We start from the raw sequence: 22,189 nt of genomic DNA, 5'->3' as shown, positions 1-22,189 counted from the left end.
TCTACATCACCTTAGCTGTTTATTTCGATTCAGACAATTATGCTTTTATTCAGACTATTATTTGTAGTACTCTAGACGCTCGTGTAATCATGACACCAGTTCTGGGATTGTATTTGGATATCGCCTTTCATTAATTTATTTACTCTATTTCAGTTTATTCAGCTTATTGGTTTTTATTTGATTTGAATTGTTAAAAATGGTTAATAACTATAGCAAGCGAAATGTTAGGCGTTATTACGGTGCCGAATGTGGGAATTCTGGGTCGTGACATACCAGTATGATTTTATACCTCGAGTTCAACATTGTTTTACACAAGATTCAACTTGGGTTAACTTATTGCTTTACTGGGAAAATAACATTTAAAAGACCAAAATAACCTCGGTTTCATGTTTCCATTTTTTATTTACTCTAACAAGGGTAAATTTGTGAACTTTGTATTATACACAGTACATCCAGTTTTTGATGCAATGAACTAAACATCCGCTAAAAAATCATTAGCACTAAATAATCCAGTGATTATTAATCCCCATATCACAACTCAACTGTGAACTCTGCATAACTTTGTCAGCGAACCAAACATCACTCTCCTAAGTGTCTGCCTCCCCAGCTTAGTGGGACACATGGGAGACCGTCAATGCCAAACATATATATATTGGCATAACTTGCTCATATAGCAAAGAACAACCTGATGCCACAATGAAAGAGAAGCAGCACATTGCGATAGTTGCAGAACGAAAATGGCCATAACAAGAGATCAAGAATCATTACTCTAAGGTGAAGGATTACCGCGTGGTTAATGCCCTCTTGATTTATCAGTAGTGTATTCTGATTCCCTTGTGCTGTTGTGCAGATAACCAAAGAATCAACATAACTCCTCCTGCTATGGACTATGAGCTTGTGGGATCCTCAAAGTAGTCCTCACAAAGTGCTAAACTAAAGCAACTACAAAGCCCATTTCTCCACCTCTTACTTCCATTACATCTTGTGTGCTTAACTTGTTTGAACAGTCGAGTCATAAGGTAACACCTCACACTTCGACAATCGACAGTCATCAATTAAGTTGAATCTATACACAATGTTACAACATGACTTCCAACAAGCCAACTCTCATCTGCCAGCAAGAGTATATAATCATATAAAAAAGAAAAGTGCTACCATCTTTCGTCTCCAACCCAATTGTTCTTCTCCTTTGGCCCAGTAGGGCCTTCCTCCTTAAACAATTCCACTGGCAACTTATCAAAAATATTCTGCACTGAATTTCGGACCATCACTGGCAAGCGACCTACAATTTTCTCAAGCTCCTTCCTTGAGTCGTAAATAATGGTTGGACCCCACTCTCTCATATATTGTAACCAACATGGCTCACTGACAGCTCCATGGCCGAGATACTCTGCTGCCATAATTTCATACTGGGTACTTGAATCTACGTAAAGATTACTACGGGCAGTATCATTTCTAATTCCAATCCCTAGCTTTGAGGACCCTTGCATGTAATTTCCAGGATGGGGAAAGCTAGCATGACCATTTTTTGATGAATAAACAGTAGCTTTATTTCCTGCAATAAACTCCAAATCATAAGCACCCACCCATTCACCACCGCTGTGCTGAGAAAAATAGATACTCCACAGCTCCCCTGTGAAATTGCTCACTCGAAGAGTGAAATGCTCCCAATCACCTACATGCTGACCAATTTTGCTAAGAGGAACATTCACTAGGCCTACCTTCAGAGTGGCTGGACCATTAAAGGGGCAAAAAATCCACATCGCTATATCCGTGAAAGTTCCACCTAAGGCTGGCTTCACATGAACATAAAGTTTTGCACTCTGTAAATTTCCAAACTTGACAATCTCTCTTTGAACATCACTTGGCAAATCAATCCAATATTGGCCATCATTTGTCCCATCGCCAGGTAAATTGGATCCGTCAGGCTCGATAGGCTTAACAACTGAATCACCTCTCGTATAGAGCAATGCACCGTTGTCGAAGAACCATTGTACAGAAGACGGAAGATAGACCTCGTCAGGATGGAAAAATAAAGTAGGACCATAGTGCCTAATGATCGCATGAATCTGATCAAGGTTTGGCATTGCTTGTAAACTCGTATCAAAGCTCTTTAAGCATGCGATGCTTAGCTCTTCCCCCGTGCTCCAATAGCAACTGCAGAAAAAGGTACCAGCTGAAATACCTTTCCCGTGCATTCCTCTATGCCGCGGTCTTATGCTCCAAACTGCCAGTACTTCTGAAAGCACAGAGCTGGTTTTGAGTATCAGGCGGTGAGTTTCACATTCATCAGTGAGGTCAGCTCGAACACATTTAACTTCCCCTAACTCAGGTTTAACAGGCTTATTAGTCGCAATGAACCCCAGGGCTTTATAACCTTCAGGTGGTTGCGGTAACCAGAAGTAACCAGATCCATCAAAGTTTTCTTCACTTCCAACATCAGAACTACTCCAGACTAACGTGTAATCTAGGGGATTCTGAAGTGCAGGCAAACAAGGATTTCCATTGCAATGATCCCCTGCCTCAGGTTTAGCCACTTCCCGAGCAACAAGTACATACCCTCGTAGAGGCTTGTTGTTAGGTTGGCAGTAGTAGCCAAGGCTAAAAAATCCATCTGGCACCCCCCTTGGCTTATAAAAGCTAACACCCTGTTTCCGGTCTTGTGACAGATTACAACCACAGACAAACTCAAACTTGCTAATTTTATGAACCTCCAATTCCCCTAGTTTAATTATTCCACTAGCAAACCCTGTAGCTGAACATTCTAAGACAGAAAACAGATTGCATTAGAAGTGTTCTTTTCTTAATTTATGTGACAAGACAGAAAAAGATATACTAGGTTCTTATGCAATCCACTAACATGATTCTTACATTCTATTGAGGTACAAGTTAATTACACGACCCATAAACAGATGCATTATATCATGTGACTCTGAAAACTAATGCACGTCTAAGAACATATAATATCTTCTCCAAGAAAAAGAAAGAAATAGACTCAGTAATTCTTAATTTTAACATCCTGATTTTATACACAGAACTTAATCATAGAGAAAACTAGGTGCATTGGATAACTATTGAAACCAGTATCATACAAGATTTTATTGATCAAACAAACCATGTAGAACATATATGCCTTTTCATTTTCCAGCTCATTATCTCTCTATTGCTGAATGCTGATCAATCAAAGAACTTCAGCAACATCTTCCCAAACTAACTGTACTTCATTGACAACTCTAGGTACTAAAATCCTTGTAGGGCCCTTTTAAGAAGGGGCAAACAGGATAAAGCATGAAGATATGGCATGAAAGAAACTACTAGTTAAGCACGCTGCACGCTCAATAACATGCTTGGAAATTACAATAAAGACTACATTCTTTTCTTTACCGTGCCAAGAGAATCAAATGTTGCAAGAACCTCGTGCAGCTGTAGCATAATACTGTTCTTTTAGAGAACAGTACGGGAACAATTTAAAGTTGATCATTGTGAACCACTAAACCACATTGTAAACAAGAACCTCGTAGAATGCTGAGTTAGTTGATGCTAAGATAAACAGATAAAAGATCTAAGAAATAATCACGTTATTGCAGCATGCCACTAAAAGCTCCTCTGGTATGGATGTGTAATTTCTAATGAACAAAAAGATGTGTCCTTTCCTTGTTTTCAATGCAAAATAGGCATACAAATTATTGAAAGCAATGGTCACATAACAGAAGATTAAACCCCACATCTTAAATCAAAAGTGTAGTTATCCAGAAGGTTTATAAGCATTTAGGTTTATAAGCATTTTGTCAAATCCAAGTGACTCCTTTAACTAGATTGCATAGATAGATCATCAGCATAAAAACCGTCTAACTATGAGATTGGATACAGAGAATTTATGGAGCTCGCGAAAATAATTAAACATTATGGCGCAGTTGATTGATTGAATTGAAGTTTAAAGTGACTATTTTGCAACAAAGTTCCAAAAATGACAATTGACAGCCAAAAGAAACATCAACAGGGATTCCCAATTGGCATACCTTGAGGCCATTGTGGGAGGGGTGCAGGCAGAAGAAATGTGTCAGGTTCTCGAGAAGAGAGATCTGAAATTCTGCTCCAACGGAAGCACTTGCACCTAAACATATTGCAGCCCAACACACCCTCTTTTTTTCCCTTCTCAATTCTCTCCCACACCTATTCAAAATTAAGTGTTTTCTCAAGATTTGGGTGAGGGCATCTCTATAAAGAAAGATCAGTTTTTTAGAATACCCAATTGTTCAGGAATGAATCTTTATGCATGTAATGAGTAGAATATTGTTTCTGGGAATCAATAGTTCCGTGTCTTTCTGTTTCCGTAGGATGTAGGAAAGAGATTGGACGATGAATGACGACGTCAACTGTTGTTTTCGAGTCCTCACCACACACCAGCATTTTATAGGTTACGGCCCCCCCTTACTCATACAGGCCTAACAGAGCTATTCAAACTGGATTTCATCCTTCTAGGCCCATTAATCCTTTAAATGTTTTCATTTTATATTGTGGTAAAAGCTTAATGGTACATAATATTTATATTAAATTAATAATTACAAAGTATTTTCATAATATGCATCTACTCTAAAAAGTTGACATTTTGGAATTTGTATTTTTGTTATGAATACACATAATTTAGCTATTTTTATTCAGGAAGTACAATAGTGTGACTTTATTATTATTTTTAAATTCAATAAATTAAATTTGAATTATGATGAAATTCGCAATTTAACCTTTTAAAAAAAGGCAATTAGGTATCCGAAGAAGGCCACATCCAAAAACAAAATAAAAAAATTAGTGATTGATTTCACATATATACAATTTACCCTTCGATCCTACGAAAATAGTGCATGTACCCTTGGCAAGTCACCCGCGCCCAATAGACAAACAACCGCTTCATTTTATTTGCCCTAATCCTTCTCTTTTACATCCATAGCACTGAAAAACCCCAAAACTCAGAGAAAACCTCTGCAGCTTTTGTCCAAAACGCCTCTAGAAACTCTTCGTCGACGCCTCGATTTCGTCTTTCCGTCAGTCCACCAGGTGCGTTCCATTTCCAGCTTCTTAAAGTTACATTAATGCACACTTTTCTTTTAATTCATGCTGTAACTTATCCAGTTTAGCTCGTTAATTTTCCGAAACTATGTCCCGAGTTTTGTTTTGCCGCTGCTGTACCAGTAGGATTTTGCACCCAAAAACGTAGTTCATTAGCTGTTATTTGCCAGGATTTTTAGTTTTATGACTTTTTTTCAAGCTTAGAGTGTAGATTTGTATTCTGATATTTCAAATTCTAGCACAGAGAGGCGGATTCAGGATTTTAACTTAGTGGTGCTGAGTACTAGTTGCAATTGGTGCAACTTCATGGCATATGTGGATATTTTCTCAGTGCCAAGTGGCAACTGTACATGCATCTGTCTTTAAGCGTTTCAGATTGTTTATCCAAAGCCCTGTTAGGACCATCAATTAGTCAAGTGCTTGCCCTAATAGTAGGATAAGAAGGGCAAAGTAACGTTTTGCTTTGACTAGGTCTAGAATATGAATATTTCAGTTCTATGTCTTTTGCCCTCATTTTTTAAAAGGAAGTGATTTAGAGATGGTTGAAATTGTGCCTCGAGGATGTTTTTCATAAATAAACAACTAGCATCTTTACTTATCAGATAGAGCCTGTCTGATGGCCTATATTCTATATTGTGTATGCTATCTTTAAGGTCACTTAAAAATATACAAAGAAACGAGTAAAAAAGAAGAGGAAAGTATATAACATTTTCCTCCAATACACACTCAGTGATGTATGTTATTCTTGTTTTGCATATAAAATCTCTTACTATGTTTACTTATTATCCTACTCGTTCCTTTGATATGTTTATAATAAGATATCTGGGCAACAAATGTGTATAATTTTCCTTACTTTCTTAATCTTAATTGCTGTACTAATCAATTCTGCTTATTATGGAGACAGGTTTTAAACTATGGGTGATAGTGAAACTGCGGTAGCTCAAACCTCGTCAGTTACTGACTATAAATCTGCTGGTTATTCATCAAAAGTTCCTGATGATGCTGGCACCCATACTTCTTCTGATGCCGGAAATGCTGGGGATTTGGCCACTCCATGTCCAAATGGCGCTGGGGAGTTAGCATCTTCTAATGTAGAAGCTGGAAACCTATATACCACTGATGCAGTGTCTACCCAGCAAGAAAGTGCTACTGCTATGACATATGAGGCCAGCCAGGATCTTGCAGCTCTAGAAGATGCAGCTGCAGGTTCATCCCAAGCTGCTGTTTATGACTCTTCTGCAAATGGCAACAACACTACTGAAGCAAGAGACATTGCTGAAAATGGGATTGCATCAGATGTTCATGGAAATTCCAATATGCATCAGCCAGAAGATGGCTTAGGTATGGTTTTTTGCTGTTCAGTGTCCTTGTGTCATCGGCTGTTGCTACTTCTGCAATTAAACTAAATAAGTACTTAATTAGATGTTAAGGGACGCTTGTCATCAATTTAATTAGTCACAAGAATCATAATACAAATACATGATGCTGATATAAATTTCTTTAGTAGATATGTGGTGTTACTATTTCTTTTACAAAAGAAAATCTGCATATAATGTGAAGTTACACGAGGATGCTGCCGTAGCTTGGCTCTCTGTGAATGTCTGCGGTGGTTGGTAGTTATTTGTTTTTCTCGGCAGCCTTCTCATATTGTAACCAGCTGCTTTTCCCAGTCAGCTTTCCTTTTACTCTTTCCTGCAACATGTTGTCTACTCAATCAATTTTGTTTTCTTTCCTCGTCTAATCTTTCTAAATTTTAAATTTCCTTTTTGTCCCTTTGTCCTGAATGTCAGTTGCATCAGCGGTTAGTAAACTTACTGGCTATACTTTCTGTTGACAGCTTTATCTCCTGAAGAGGAAAGATTATGGAGCATAGTAAGGACAAATTCTTTGGACTTTAATGCCTGGACTTCCCTTATTGAGGAGACGGAGAAGATGTCAGAGGTACTTTAACTGACCATCTGTTTAGTGAATTTGTCATCTTGGTATTATTCATTTTCTCTTCTTTAGTTTTCTGTATTGAGAAAGGAGAGTTTCTCATTATTCTTATTTTATTTAAATTTGCTACTCTCTCCCGCTGGTTGAAGTACCTATGTGGAAAGGTAGTACTGTCTTTTCCCCTGCAGCTGAATTGACAGGGTACAATTTTTTGCTAAAAATATATCTGACTTTCGTGCTAGAGAGAAGGGTAGTGTGGCAGAAAATACTTCAATTACATACATGTAATTTTGGGTGTGTGTGTTATTTCTGGCAAATAATTGTCAAGCTATAATTAATCACCTACTTAAAAGGATTAAATTCTGTTACACTCTATGCGAATTATCACTGCAAGAGCTGCGTCAGATAGGTGCTTTGTCGCGTAGCTCATATCTTTAATGTTTATAGTTATTCTTTAGTTAGATAAATCTCTTGTTTGTTTGAGACATGGAGCACTATCGAGTTGGTGGTGTTCTATTCTTCTCTCTTCCCATCCATGCCATGTGTTAACCTACTTAGGAAAAACTTTTAGTGGTGTCCATGTTTTAAGCTGAAATTACCAGTATATTTTAGATTTTTTTAATCTGGTAGTTGCCAGGATTTTGTAGTCAGTGATGTATAACAGTCACAAAACATCATTTTTCATTAGCAAGAGATTTAACAGTGCAAGAATGGTGATGCTCTTATCCATGTCACTTTGCACTTTCCTCGTTTGGATCACAAAAGATTTAATCCATTTGGCTTTGATTAAAAAATTTCCTATTTCCATGAAACCAAATTAATATTAATTTATAGAATTGATAATAATATGGCATTTCTTCAATGATCTGCCTATCATTTAATACATTTTAGTCTAGTTATTCAATTTTTTTTTAATACATTTTAGTATTATCATTTATGGACAGCTTTAATTTCTTAATCTTTATATTAAGCAAACAAGCTCATCTATAATGTGGATTGTGTATTTGTCTTTTGAAAGCAAACTTTTCAAGATCCAATTCTCTTGCTAAAATCTGCTTGTGGCTGTCTATATTCTGTATCTTGTGGACACAAATTTTTTCAATGATGGATTCAATATGCAATGTGAAAATGTGTAGGGCAACATTTTGAAGATTCGGAAGGTTTATGATGCATTCTTGGCAGAATTTCCTCTTTGTTACGGTTATTGGAAGAAATATGCAGATCACGAGGCACGTCTTGGCTCTGTTGACAAAGTTGTGGAGGTCTATGAACAAGCTGTTCAAGGCGTGACATATTCGGTAGATATGTGGTTGCACTATTGTGTTTTTGCTATAAGCACTTATGGAGATCCTGACACCATTGGAAGGTAATGTTATTGATGATCTGATTTGTTCTAGTTTTGCATCGGAGATCATTGGCGCAAGATGCTTATAATTTTTTTCTTTGTGCCAAACTATATGATCTTTCAATGCTATCTGACCTGATTTCAGCATGTCTGCAACAGCTCTTATTCATCTACATGGTGTAAGGTTTGTTTGGATTGCACTTCAGGATTGTATAACTGATGTGCAATCCACGTGATTCTATGGCTACTGTAGCCATATGAATTTTCTTCAGGATTCAATTATATTTTATGGCCTTATTCTCCCCATTCTATTTTCCCTGTCCTTAGGGCTGTGTATAGTCCATGTAGTTCTCCATGATATTTTGCTGTTATTAACCGTCGCACATGAGGTGCATCAATAACCGCATTGCTGCTGAGAAGATCTCGTCCAGTAAGGCTAAGGTGCCCTCTCACTGCTCCTTTCACGGACATTGTAAGATTGTTTTGAGGAAGGTAAATGCAGCATATTTGTGGGAGTGTCTGCTCTTTGAGTGAATTAGTACTTTAGCTTGAACTCTTCTCATGTACTGCATTTTCTAGAGCCCATGCAAAGGCATGTGTGTGTTATTATTAATCCTATGGTACATTGTTTTTGTTAGGTTATTTGAAAGAGGATTAGTGTATGTTGGAACAGACTACCTGTCTTTTCCACTTTGGGATAAGTACCTGGAGTACGAGTACACGCAGCAGGCTTGGTCAAATGTTGCTGCCATATACACACAGATATTGCAGAATCCAAATCAGCAGCTCGATCGCTATTTTGAAGGGTGATTATCTTCCTTGAAGCTTATTTTGCATTTTCATTATTCATTCAAGGCTCTCAGATTCAGTGGTCGAACTTGTAGTTCAATCTCTTACAGTACCATTTTTTTCTGATTGCCTTGTGAATAGAATACACCTTTACTTGGTTTTATATAAACAAGCTCAATCGTCGGCAGTACACTTAAGTGGATATCTTGCTTGTTTAAATATGTGGTTTTTGCAAGTTCCTTGTTTAAGCATCTTGATATTGATACACGAAAAGTAGTTGATGTGACTATTGTTGCTTTCCTGGTGCAATTGTATCTACAGTTTTAAGGAGCTGGTGGCTAGTAGGCCTCTATCAGAGCTACGAACTCCTGAAGAAGCTGCTGCTGCAGCAGAAGCTGGCAGTGAACAGATTGAGGGGGAGGTTAATCCTAGTTCCGAGCCTTCTAAACCTGTAAGTGCAAGCTTAAAAGATGCCGAGGAGTTGGAGAAGTATATCGCCATTAGAGAAGAGATGTATAAGAAAGCTAAAGAGTTCGATTCTAAGATCATTGGTTTTGAAACAGCTATAAGGAGGCCATACTTTCACGTGCGGCCTCTTAATGTTGCAGAGCTTGAAAATTGGAACAATTATCTTGACTTCATAGAAGGAGGAGATGACTTCAATAAGGTACTTGGGTTTGGTTATTTGTAGATTTTCAATATCTCTTTATTTATAGCTTTAGTTGCCTTGTTATACATTTATTTACAGTTAAAGTAATATCTGCTGCCTCATATGCTATATTGGCTAAACCATCGGATGAAGCATCTTTTTAAACGGGATATTGAACTTGGACTAAAGCATGGACCATCCATTTGCTTTCTATAAGGCTAAGTACTTCAAACCCTCATTTGTGAGTCGACGTTCTGGGTTCATGATCTGTTGTATCGTGGAATATTTGTTTTGAAGTTCCAATGTTATGCATGCAGGTGTGTTCTTATCTCCCTAACCATGTCAGGCTAGAAGGGTCCCCCTTTTGTAATAGAGGGGCCCTGTTCCACCAGAGGAGTACTTCTTAGTCCTTTCAGCTTTTGGTGGAATTTCCTTATTGTGGTAGAACATTAGTATGTGTTAACACATTTGTTACTTGTGCAAGTCAGGTGGTCAAGCTGTATGAGAGATGTCTGATTGCTTGTGCCAATTATCCTGAATTTTGGATTCGATATGTTTCGTGTATGGAAACAAGTGGAAGTTTGGATCTTGCCGATAATGCCCTTGCTCGTGCCACTCAAGTATTTGTCAAGGTAAAATCTCATTAACTTTTTTTAGATTTCTCCTTTGTGACTATATTTGGTCTGTTCAACATGACATTCTCTTTGCGTTTAGGGGGCCAGTTTTTGAATCGTATGCGTAATTACTATCTTGAATTTTGAAAATTATTCAACTCTTTGCTTATCCGGATGAGCTGTTTACTGGCTATTAACTTTTCATCTCAAAGTCTAGCATTTAAAGATTTTTGTGAGATTTCTATTCCCTTGTCAAGATGATAACTGGTTTTTCGATTGAATGGGATCAGTATTCCCCCCTCCATATTTTAAATATAAGAAATATCTTGGCATAGAAGGTTGAACTCTGAGGAAAACCCAACGGCTGCTGTAATATGAATTGACTGCAATGATGGACAGAAATGGTAGATGGTTTTCCATGGAAGGTTGAACTCTGTTGCACCCTGGTAAACTTGCTTATTTGTCTGCCATCTTGCAAACTTAGCATTGAGATCACTCTTCAATATATTTTCTAGCCTGGGTTGTAGATTGCTCCACCTGATTAATCTAAATCCAGGGGCTGGTAATGCTAATGCCAGTGTTTTGGCGGTCATCCGCTGATAAGCTTGCTTGTTTGTCTGTCATCCTGTAGTCTCAGCACTGAAATTGCTCTTTAGTAGATTTCTTAGCATTGGAGAGGGGATTATGGGTCTGGGCATTCAAGTTAATGCACTGGTAATTCTAGTTGTCCAACAAGGTTGTAGGCAATTCCCTCACTTGGATAACTTGGACAAACTTACAAGTTACAATGTTCCTGCTGGGTTTTTTAAAGATAATTTCAACAAGCTAAAGTGCTATTTATTTTAATTCTTATAGTTCTTTCACAAATAGACATTCTCTTGAAAAGTTTTTTAAAGTGTTAAAGTATTGAATTCAAGTGAGATTTGAAGTCGTTACTGATAAATTCTTGCTGGTTTCTAATGATATTTCATTCTTCATGCATTATATGACCCTCAAAGACGTGTGAGGTTATAATAGTGTGGTTTTTCTTTGCCAAGAGTTTGTACTTGAAAGGGTGGAAGCGAGTTGCATTAGGATGCCCATGAAGTATTGTTGGAAATCAATTTATTGTGTCTAGAGCTGTTGCTTGAATAGGTTGCCTTTCAATTCTACTATATTTAATTATCGCTCTCATTTGTCGACCTTTAACAGAGACAACCAGAGATTCACCTTTTTGCTGCTCGATTGCGGGAGCAACGCGGTGATATACCTGGTGCTCAGGCTGCGTATCAACTTGTGCATGCTGAAATATCACCTGGACTTGTAGAAGCAATAATCAAGCATGCGAACATGGAACGTCGACTTGTAAGATTGTTTCATGACCTACTAAGGTTTCAGGATTAGATTTGATCTGTGTTAACTTATCTAATGTATCATTTTCTTCTTGGTTCTTTGAAGGGGAACCTTGAGGATGCCTGTTCCGTATATGAACAAGCTATCGCCATTGAAAAAGGAAAGGAGCACTCGCAGAGTCTGCCATTATTGCTTGCACAGTACTCTCGGTTTTTGTACTTGGTAAAGTTCTTTTGTGCCTTGTGTTATCCAGCTTTTACATATTTGACTCAAGTAATTGACTATTGCCTTTTCCATCTTGTTGTAGTGTGCGCCTTCCAATTGTGGTGATCAATTATAGATATTGTTTTGCTTCGGAGATGTTTATGGAAATTGGAATTTAATATTCTCATCTGTGAATGGGCTTCCCAACAATGTTTAGAAAATCTTGGAATGATTCTCTGTTTTATGGACGTGCATCATCATAATTTATGTTGCAATCATACACCAACATATATAGGGAGACATAGATATGTAGACCATAGCTTGTCACAATATTCCACATAATCATTTGATTCTCAATCATTTTAGTTATTTGTTCATATGTACACACTCTTCACTGCCCTTGTGGAAGGCTTTTCAGTAGGAAAAGAAAGCAGAATTAGTGCAAGTGTGTGGAGAGTCATTAAGGACTTTGACTTGATCCCCTGTATTGTTGGGTGATGATAACATGGAAACATCTTTTTTCGCTTCGAGTTCCTCATGATTAGAGTCATCATTGAAATTTATGTATTTGTCCTCCTTTGGCTCACTGTCACAAAATCTCTGTTGAAAGGTTTCTGGGAAGGTGGAAAAAGCTCGGGAAATTCTTGATCAAGCAGTTGAGAATGTTCAGTTGTCAAAACCACTTCTGGAGGTCCGACTCTCTCTCTCTCTCTCATCCAAAGGCATAATGAGTGGAGGAATTGATGTTTTCTTATTGACATGCTGTTTTCATTTAATAAATGCAGGCACTGATCCATTTAGAATCCATTCAGTCGCTACCAAAGAGAATAGATTTGTTGGATTCATTGGTTGATAAGTTCATAGTTCCATCTCCCGAGAACCCTAGCGTTGCAAGTGTTGATGAAAGAGAGGAATTATCAAGCATTTTCTTGGAGGTATGAACTGTTAGATTTGGGTACTTGACAGAGGTTTGGGACTGTGATGCCCTCAATGTTAGAACAAATATGGCTTGCGCTGTTCTCGTGGGAACCTTAAGTTATTTGAATTTGTGATCTTGACCAGATATGCTTGGAAATGCTTTCAGTTATATATATCATGTGCTTTTAGCACAAGGCTGTTGTCTGTATATTCCAAGATGACACACTACCATATTCCTGATACCTGAATTCCCTTTTTTTATGCAAACTGACTGAACGGAAATAATTGAACAAGCTGGACATACTTTATTAAGCTGGTAACCCATCCCTGAACTAGTATTCCTGTCAGATATCAATATGCACTTAGATTAAAGTTGGCTTATATCTTTAGGTACTTTTCCAAGTTTTGCTATACTGTGAAGATAAGAAAGCTGGTAAAAATGGGGAATTTTTTTGTTCAAATTCTACTTTTAGAAAAGGACACTGTTGTCGGACCTCCAAGAAAGAAAAAAAGGCCACTGTTTTTGGAATGTAGGAAGTAGAAAAACATATTAAATTCAGTGGGGAGTTTGTTTATCATGTTGCTCTGATGTTTAAAACATGACATGGTTTAAATTTGAGTATGGACTTGATTTCTTGAAAGTTCCGCTTTGTGTTTGAATTATTGATTGTTTCAATAACCAGATTACTATATCATGGTAGTTTAATCAAATCATATGATGGTTTAAATTCGAATAATATCCGAATCTCTTAGCGATTTAATGGGGTGTCCGGAGAGAAATTTGTTTTTTTGGCAATCATTTTGATTCTTGAGCCTTTACCATTTTCCTTTTGACTTTGAAGCGTAAACACTTCAGAATGTCTTGGAGATGCAATAGGGATTCTATAAAGAGATTTATTTCTGATTCTTGAGCTTTCACAATCTTGTTTTATAGACCTTAAAGTGTAAGCATTTTGGAATGTCTGGGAGTTATTTCTGATTCATGAGCCTTCACATCTTTTGATTTTTTAAAGACTCTGAAGTGTAAACATGTTGGAATGTTTTATGGGTGCAAGGAGAGTTTACAGAGGGATGTGTTTTCTTTGGAATTATTTCCGACTCTCGTGAGCCTTCACAATTTTTTTAAAATAGATTTTGAGTGTCTTAACTGATTATGATTGGTGCTATTTGTATACCATGATCCATCTGTCGCTGCTTTGTGCTATTTGTATACCATGATCCATCTGTCTGGGCTGTTTATTTTTTGATGCTTTTGCCGAAATGTTCTGAGACTGAGAAAGTGTGCAGTTTCTAGATCTTTTCGGAGATGCAGCATCAATTAAGAAGGCTGATGATCGGCACGCTAAGCTCTTCTTACGCCATAGAACCTCTTCAGATTCAAAGAAACGTCAGGCTGACGATTATTTAGTTTCTGAGAAGACAAAGCTGGCAAAGTCTGCAGTTGCAGCATCTAACCCCTCAGTGGCTGGTGCATTTCCTGGAGCGCAAAATCAATGGCCTGCAGGTTATGGTGTACAAGGTCAAACCTGGCCACAGGCTGCGCAAGCTCAACCACAGCAGTGGAATCCTGGTTATGCGCAACAGGTAATGTTATGGCAAATAGTTAACAGTTTCACTAAAGATGGTTTGCCCCTCTGGTTCAAATTTTCCTTTTTCCTCTGAATCAGCTTTCTGTGAACATATAGCTTTTCTGTGCGCAAATGCTTTATCACACTCAGTTTCTTGTTACATATTTTCTTTTCTCCACCCCTCGGGTCCGTGGAGGTCTTCCTTTACGCATGTATTTCAGTTCTCTCTGTGGCCATTAAAGCTTGAGAGTGTTGTATGTCCATATGTGTGAATCTTCATGTTTTGCTCAGTCCATATATTCTTTCAGATTATCAAGATTATTCGTGGAATTAACTTTTCTTGAATATATACAGTTCAAAGCAGATACGCAATCAGTGGCTCAGTTTTCTATTTTGTGTTTGTTGAACTTTAGGCAGCATATGGTGCTTACAGCAGTTACGGCGCCAGCTATGCACCTCCTCAAGCGCCTGCACCAGTGCCCTCGAGTGCCGGTTATGGTGCTTATCCTTCAACATACCCGGCGCAGGTAAGCGGAGTGCCTTTTATATATCAGCATTTTCGTTGCTTGTCTTGCATACATTACCAACTTGCATTATGGTTTCAGCAGTGATACTTTTATTAACCAGTTCTATAGTTTTCATGGTTTCCTTTTTTTTGGGTTAAAAATTGTTGTCCTTGTCCTGTTACCTTCTCAAAAAAAGACTTCATGTCCTTGTATGCTAAGAATGGTTGGTGAGAATAAAATTTGATGCCCTCTAAGTTACCCAGTTTTAAGTCTGAAAATGGTGGTGAGGCCACAAGGCTTGCTAAACTTGTATCATCCACAAAATTGTAGCATTTCAGTGTTCAAAATTGAATCATTTCATTTCCTTCTTTTATCCTGAGAATGTAGCTATCAATATGATACATTGCCAATTGAACCTAAGAAGTAGTCCATCCATTCATCTCTTTTATGTTGATTTCATCGGTCAAAATTAATAGGGCATTAGACTTGGTTCCAGAATCCAGAGTAAGACTAGAAATTGGTGTACTGCTGCCAGTAGCTCTTGTACAATTAAATATATGTTGGAGAAATTGCACTTCAGACTTAGTTCACGGTTAACCCTTGTGTTTGGAATGGTGTGACAATGAACCTTTATCCTCACAGAAACACACAAATCCAAGATCACCAAATTGATACATCCAATGGTCTAGTGTGCTTTGGGAATACACTGTTATTCCTGTCAAATACAGTAGATAGCACATGTGCTTTAGTGAAAGGGCCCTCCAACTCCAACTGCGACATTGGGGGTTTGAGTCAACAAGGGAGCAAATTAGGAAAGCCATTCTGTCTGATTCTTGGCTTTGGGAGGGTGGGGGGGTATGTACCAATTGTTCATTGTAACAATGCATATGATTATAATGATAGATGAAACGTGATTATTTCTTATGGTATATTTGTCATACTTTCTCTTTTTTGATGAAGATCTTTCCTTAGATCAGTCCATTGGTTGGACGATTGGTGGTTCTTGAGAAAGATATCGTGCAAACAAAAACTTGAGGTTGTTGAATTTGGCTATATTTGCATTTGGTGATTTGATATCTATTTATTTGGCATGCGAATATTATTTTGTGTTGTCAATATGGGTTTCTAGTCAGCTGTTAGCTAATGAAGCCTTGTTGTAGTGGCAAGCCACAACCCCAACAATATTAAGGTCTCAATGGAAATTCTTTCTCAAAAATAGAATAGTTGTCACATTTGTGCTTATTTCTCTCCAATCTGCGGTGACTATGTAATTTGGAATTCCTTCTAACTATATCTAGTCATAATTATCCTTGGTAACGGATGACTTATAGTGCGAAGGAATCTCCATGTGAATATCATACACATCTTTTTAATTGCTTTCAATAAATTCTTTACGATATCTCAATCATTTAGATATTTTACCATGGTAAGAATACCTGAATTTATTTTTGCTCACTGCAATGAAATTCTCTCTCAATTAGTTGTATCTTTAGAATTACTATTATGAGTTCCACAAGTACAAGGTGTCAATCAATTCCAGTTAGTGTCTTGGTAGGTAGATTTGGTTGTTGTATAAGCTTCTCAAATTTCGTGTTGCGTTGGGGAAGCTTAGTCCAGTGGACCAAAATTGTAGCAGAGCGTGAAATTTACTGAATATCTGCTCAGAAATTAATCTATTATGTAAATTGGTCTCCTGTGAAGTTCCGTACTTCGTAACATAGCTGCTGCTTCTGCTATGCTGAACTGGAGTTTTTCTTTCTTTCTGGAGTTAGTAATATTTTTCTTGTACTTGAACCTTTTTTTTTTCCTTTGCTTTAATCAGTAAAAATGTGTCCTTGTACACCCTCCTCTCTAGCCCCTACCCTCCATGGGGGCAGAGAGGTGTAGTATGTTGTTTCCATATTTGCTTTATATCGCCATATGTTTATGCTACCCAAGATGGAAGCCCTCTGGTGTTAGTTGTTTTTTGTTGCTAAGTGAACTTTGTTATAACTGCCAGGCCTTCCCTCAGCAGAATTATGCACAGCCAGCCGCCACTCCCACTTTGCCTCCAGCACCACAAGCTACAACTGTTCCTCCTACAGCTTATTATGGCGGTTATTATTGAGATGGCAAAAACTTCCACATCAATTTTTTGCTGGATATAGTTTGTATCTTCCCGTCAACGGCCAGAATACATTGCAATACCCTGAGTTCTTCCACATGGTTGTATTTCGAGTGAATGAGCTGCGGGATAGGAAATTGAGCAATCTAGTGATGTCTCACCTTAGGCTGATGGGCAATGTTGGAAATCCATTGTTTATCTTCTGTTGGCTTTTTTCTAGTTAATGTACCATACTTTTTTGTTGACATGCTAGTTGCAGGAAAATATGTTGCAAAATGTTATGTTTTCCCTATCCCATCTCCACTGTCTTTGTAGTATGATTTCTGTATTTGGAGAGTGCAAGGTTTTTCTGCTATCCGGAGGCCGGGCATCAATAGGAGTTCTGTATTCTTGTTTTCAGAGGAGAGCCTTCATTCATGGGTATCATGAAAAGGTGGCTCATAATACCTGTGAAGTGGGATGTTCCTCGCTGGTGTGGAGAGGCGTGTAAGTTGCTTTCACCCGGTTACCCTTTGTACTTGTCGGGTAACAGCTCTAATCTAATCGTACTCGGTAAGCTCTAATCTAATTGTACTGGGTAAGCTCTAATCTAATCGTACTGGGTAAGTGTTATGTTCAGGCGTGGAAAAAAGAAAAAAACAGGAAAGAATGTAGCTTTAATTCCTTGAAAAAACGAAAGTGAAATGCTAACAGTTAATTGCCAAAACGAAATAAAAAGGTGAACGGCAAATGAATTAGGTAGTTAGGTTTGACCTTTTCCCTTTATACGTTGGTGAAAGCTTGCTCGTGAGCTTCGGAGGTCATGAATTTTGCGTTAGATTCTCTTATCTGGTAAATTTATTTGGCAACCAAAAATTACTTTGTTAAGGAACTAACTGATCCAACCCGCAACGCTATATCCGCGTTCCAACTTCATTCTGCAATTCAATATATTGTGTCAACTTCATTCTCTAACTCATTTGAAGTTCAGAATTGGTTTTTTCGTCTTGTACTTCCACTTTTCTCTTCTTTCCCTTCCATGATGTGCTTTTACCAGTGATAGGCTCTAGTTGAGTTTGAATTTTCAACTTCTAAGGACTATTCAGAAGATTGAGAACAAATTCATCGAAGTTAATATTCCATGACTCAGAATACAACATTTGTTTTGCCAAGAAAAGAAAAAGAGAATAATTTCCTGTTCAACACAGCAAAAAGTTGAATACTTCGTTGATAGGTATCATGAGTATGTACTATAGTATATAGTATAAATGCCTCAGCTATTTCTTTCTCAATAAGATGCTGAATTTCGCAAGGATTCGTATAGAAGGTAAAATTCTGTCTCTCCTACTTTCTCTATCTGTTAAATCCTCTTAGATTTCTTAACGATCGAAATGGATTCTGAGCCGCCAATAGAATAGAGTGGTCCAAAAGGTGTGCCCGGACGTAGAAAAATGATGTGTATCTAGGTGGTTGATTCCACAAGTGTTCTCTGCAAAACATATGAAGTCAAAGCTGAGAATTTCGACGAAATCGGTCGAATCTGACCTTTCTTTCCAAAAAGTAGGATATTCTTCAAGTAACATTCCAGTTGTATCATTCATTTGATCTATGTTGGTACTTTTGACTGTTGTAAACTTCTCCCATAATTATCTATGATAGAGACAGATTCAAGATTTATACTGGATAAGTTCAATTTATAAGGTTCTTAGCACTGAGCTCATACTTTTAATATTATGGGCTAAGAATCTTATTTGTTAAAAATTTAATGAGTTATTACGTTTATATTTATATTCGTTATAAAAAATAACTGGTTAAGATGAACCATTGAGCATAGATTCCATCCTCCTCTGCCTATCTATTGAATTCAAAACTGTATTTGAGTTGACTTTCAGAGAGAAATACAAATGAATGCACTAGGGAAACTCGGGTGCTTAAACCAGTAATGTTCTACTCCTAAGAAAATAGCCAAAACTATGAAAGCATTTTTTCTTCTGAAACAAAAAGACATAAAAAAAAATATGCAAAAGCAGAAAGCTCAGTAAGGACCAATGCTATTTTTGAACTCCTAGAGTTTTCCCTACTCTTATTTTCATTTTACTATTAACCAGCAAGTAATTTTAATCTTGCCCTTTCGACGGAGTATCTTATTGGTTAATATCAGCCAATGCTAGTAAGGCCTTATCTTTGCTTAATTTCAGTGACACCACTAATTGGACAATTGCAAGAAACAAATATAAGTCACTATTGTTCATGTCGTACTCTGACCCTTAAATTCTGTTAAGAAGAATGAACCATATAAAAGTTAAATCGGCATATATTAAATAGTTTTATGTGGAAGTATTTGATAAAACCCAAAATTTAAGAAATTAAAGAATTTTTTTGACATATAAACCAAATATATGCAAAATGCTAAAGGTATTTTTTAAATGAGCGGTGGTGATGTAGTTACACATGTCTTATCATTTTACACAAGTGATATTAACAGTCTCGACAAGTAATATCATTTAGGGTAAATGAAGATAAAAGATAAATATATCATTCTTTTAAGAATAAATTAAAAAGAAAAGTATATCATATACAATAGGACGAAAGAAATAGTAATAGTAATGAACTGACAGTTATCTCAACTTTAAGAAGGAATTAAAGGGATTAAAAATACATTTGGCCATGCTTAAAAGTGTATCTGGCACACCTTTTCGTTAAATCTAATACCCAGCTGTAATCTTGTTTTGGAGATGAATAAAAGACTTTGGTATTAAAAATAATAATACAATAGTGGAGTATATATTTTCCAATGTGAGAAACCCCCCACCAAACAAAGTGATGATGTTGAGCCTTTTGTATTTTGGAGGTTGAGCTTTCTTGATTTGGGTTATTCCATTTCACTTTTTCAATTGGTCTTTTCCAGTGGAAATGGCGGGGTGGCCACTTTTTTAGATACTATTTAGTATTTAGCACCAATTTTAATGCTGAGCAGAATAAGTCACTACTCTCTTATAATTAATACGAAAAAACGTTACTACTCTTTCTTCATCTCTTTTCTTTTCAAACCCTTTTTCATTATCAAACGTTCAAATTCCAGAACTCCTCTCGTTACTTCCCTACATACTGTAGGGAATTTCTCCAAAAAATCACACGAGTTTTCATCAATTTTCATTGTTGCAGCAACAATTTCAGTTGTAGAGAAAGTTCGGGATAATTTCTGGTTTTTTTCAGATCCTAATATCTGTAATTTTATTTATGTTTGCTTCATTTTCACTTAGACTGATGATTATGCCTTTTATATTAGCGAAAATTTGAAGAACTTGAAGAACACTTGTTTCAATTTTGAAGAACTTCTCGGATTCATTCTAATCGATTCGAGCAGCTGAGAAATCGTTGCAACGAACCAGGTTTGATTCTTTGAGTATTAAGCTGAACTTTTGTTCGGTCGACTTCCTTATTTGTAGAACTAAAACCGTTGTCGAAGAAAACTGGTCACTATGGAATATAGTTTATACTTTATAGTATATGTGGGCACATAATTCAGTCTCGTTGTCATATCCTTGTTCATATTTTCATGCCTATGTGGTGCCTATTTAAACCTCGGGTTTGTTTGCCAGTATCGTGTGAGATTATTGTATTGTATGTTAAACTGTTTATAAGGTCAAATATATATATATATATATATATATATATTGAAGGTTTATGCAAATGGGGTTTGTCTATGTATAATCGACTCGAGGTTTTTGTTGGTTTGAACTATTTCCTTGAAATTCTTATTGGAAAATTGACTGGGAGTTAGCTGTGTTGTATATTGTGATTAGGTCTTGAATGTTCGTTTTTAAATTTAAATATTCAAGACATTTTTAAAAAATGGTCCTAAAGTTTACCTGCTATTTCCTTCTTTGTAGAGTAGTGGATATATTTAATATATTATTTATTGGTGAACTGTATTTGTTATAAATACAAGCTTTGAGTATTGTGCTAATAGAAGGAGATCGATATTTCGAGTTTGATGATGGATGTAATTTGATGAGTTATTGAAAAATAGATTTCAATATAAGGAAATAATAAAAAGTTTCTTGTCGAAAGCGCAATGGAAGAAATTGAGAGATGGTATTTTTGAAAACTTTTTCCGGCTGAAAGGTGTTAAATTCTGTGGCAAATTAATTTATTGTGTATTGCTTTATGAAATAGTAAGCAATAATAAAAATTCAATGACATTTAAGGTTTTTGATCATGAAGTGAAGTTTATAAGTGAAATCTTCCACATAATTACTAGATTAAAATGTTCTTCTTTAATGGACTTCAACTTTTTGAATGAAAGAGATAATATGCTTTCTAAAGTTTACTTCCCTAGTAAGGAAAGAATTGAGTTAGGGGATTTGTGGCATTTTATTACTAGTCGCTCATATGGTACAACTGCATCATTTGTAGGCAGCGTCGGCGATGCGGTGAAGCTGAAAATAATTTATTTTATTGAGTCTGTGTTAATGGGTAAGCGCAAGACTAGAAATGTGTCTGAGCGAGTAATAAAAATCATTGATGATGTTCAAATATGCTCTTCTTTCCACTGGGGGCTCTTTTTGTTTTTAAAAGTTAGTCAACTCATTGAAAAGTTGCTTGAAATCCAAACAAAACACTTCAAAAAATGAGAATGGGAAAGAGAAAGATAAGGATAATTATACTATATTTGGCTTCCCTTTCGCCTTCTGTGTTTGGATTATGAAAGTATTCCTAGTTTTCTAGGAAAATAACTTTGTCAAATTCATAGAATGCGGGTTCCCTAGGATGTTATATTATTCAGATATGAAATCTCCGTATTATGAGAGCTTCTGTAAAAACTACTTCTATAACAAAAAAATAAGTTAATAGTATTAATAGCTATCTTTTTGTCTGTGTGTTTTGGTTTTAAATACATACTTTGTTTTCTTATAAAATAGGTGTTTGAGATACTCGAGATGGTTCCACTTGTTTATTCTGAAGAAGTAGCAGAGCCCACTAGTGTGCATGCGCAATTATCTAGAGAAGAAAGTTCAATGCGTTCAACACAATTTGATGAAGGATTGCTTAATGTAAATTTTCTGTCCTTGAATACGGTAAGTTTTTTATTTGCATGTTTTTGCATAAGAGACTTTTTTGTTTTATAGAGGTTATCGACGAAGTTGAAAAAGGATTTGCAGGAAGAGTGTGTTAGAAT

The 22,189-nt window shown here is 36.7% G+C and overlaps 2 protein-coding genes across 2 annotated transcripts; one reads left to right on the top strand and one right to left on the bottom strand.

The window, feature by feature from the left end:
* Nucleotides 1-358: 358 nt before the first annotated feature.
* LOC104113342 (hypothetical protein At1g04090) lies at nt 359-4,421 on the bottom strand. Its single transcript, XM_009623470.4, has 2 exons — nt 4,020-4,421; nt 359-2,764 (listed from the first exon to the last, which is right to left on the bottom strand). The coding sequence occupies exons 1-2, from the start codon at nt 4,120-4,122 to the stop codon at nt 1,152-1,154; spliced, it is 1,716 nt and encodes a 571-aa protein (XP_009621765.1). The 5' UTR covers nt 4,123-4,421; the 3' UTR covers nt 359-1,151.
* Nucleotides 4,422-4,855: 434 nt separating this feature from the next.
* LOC104113344 (pre-mRNA-processing factor 39-1) lies at nt 4,856-17,383 on the top strand. Its single transcript, XM_009623471.4, has 14 exons — nt 4,856-5,052; nt 5,969-6,405; nt 6,902-7,005; nt 8,136-8,365; nt 8,983-9,150; nt 9,455-9,800; nt 10,271-10,414; nt 11,588-11,740; nt 11,834-11,950; nt 12,543-12,623; nt 12,718-12,867; nt 14,138-14,434; nt 14,832-14,945; nt 16,924-17,383. The coding sequence occupies exons 2-14, from the start codon at nt 5,979-5,981 to the stop codon at nt 17,029-17,031; spliced, it is 2,439 nt and encodes an 812-aa protein (XP_009621766.1). The 5' UTR covers nt 4,856-5,052; nt 5,969-5,978; the 3' UTR covers nt 17,032-17,383.
* Nucleotides 17,384-22,189: the final 4,806 nt, after the last annotated feature.

The sequence above is a fragment of the Nicotiana tomentosiformis genome, chromosome 1, assembly GCF_000390325.3.
Source record: "Nicotiana tomentosiformis chromosome 1, ASM39032v3, whole genome shotgun sequence".
NCBI lineage: Eukaryota > Viridiplantae > Streptophyta > Magnoliopsida > Solanales > Solanaceae > Nicotiana > Nicotiana tomentosiformis.
Note: the sequence above shows the minus strand (reverse complement) of the source record. Positions and strands in the feature narration are given on the sequence as shown.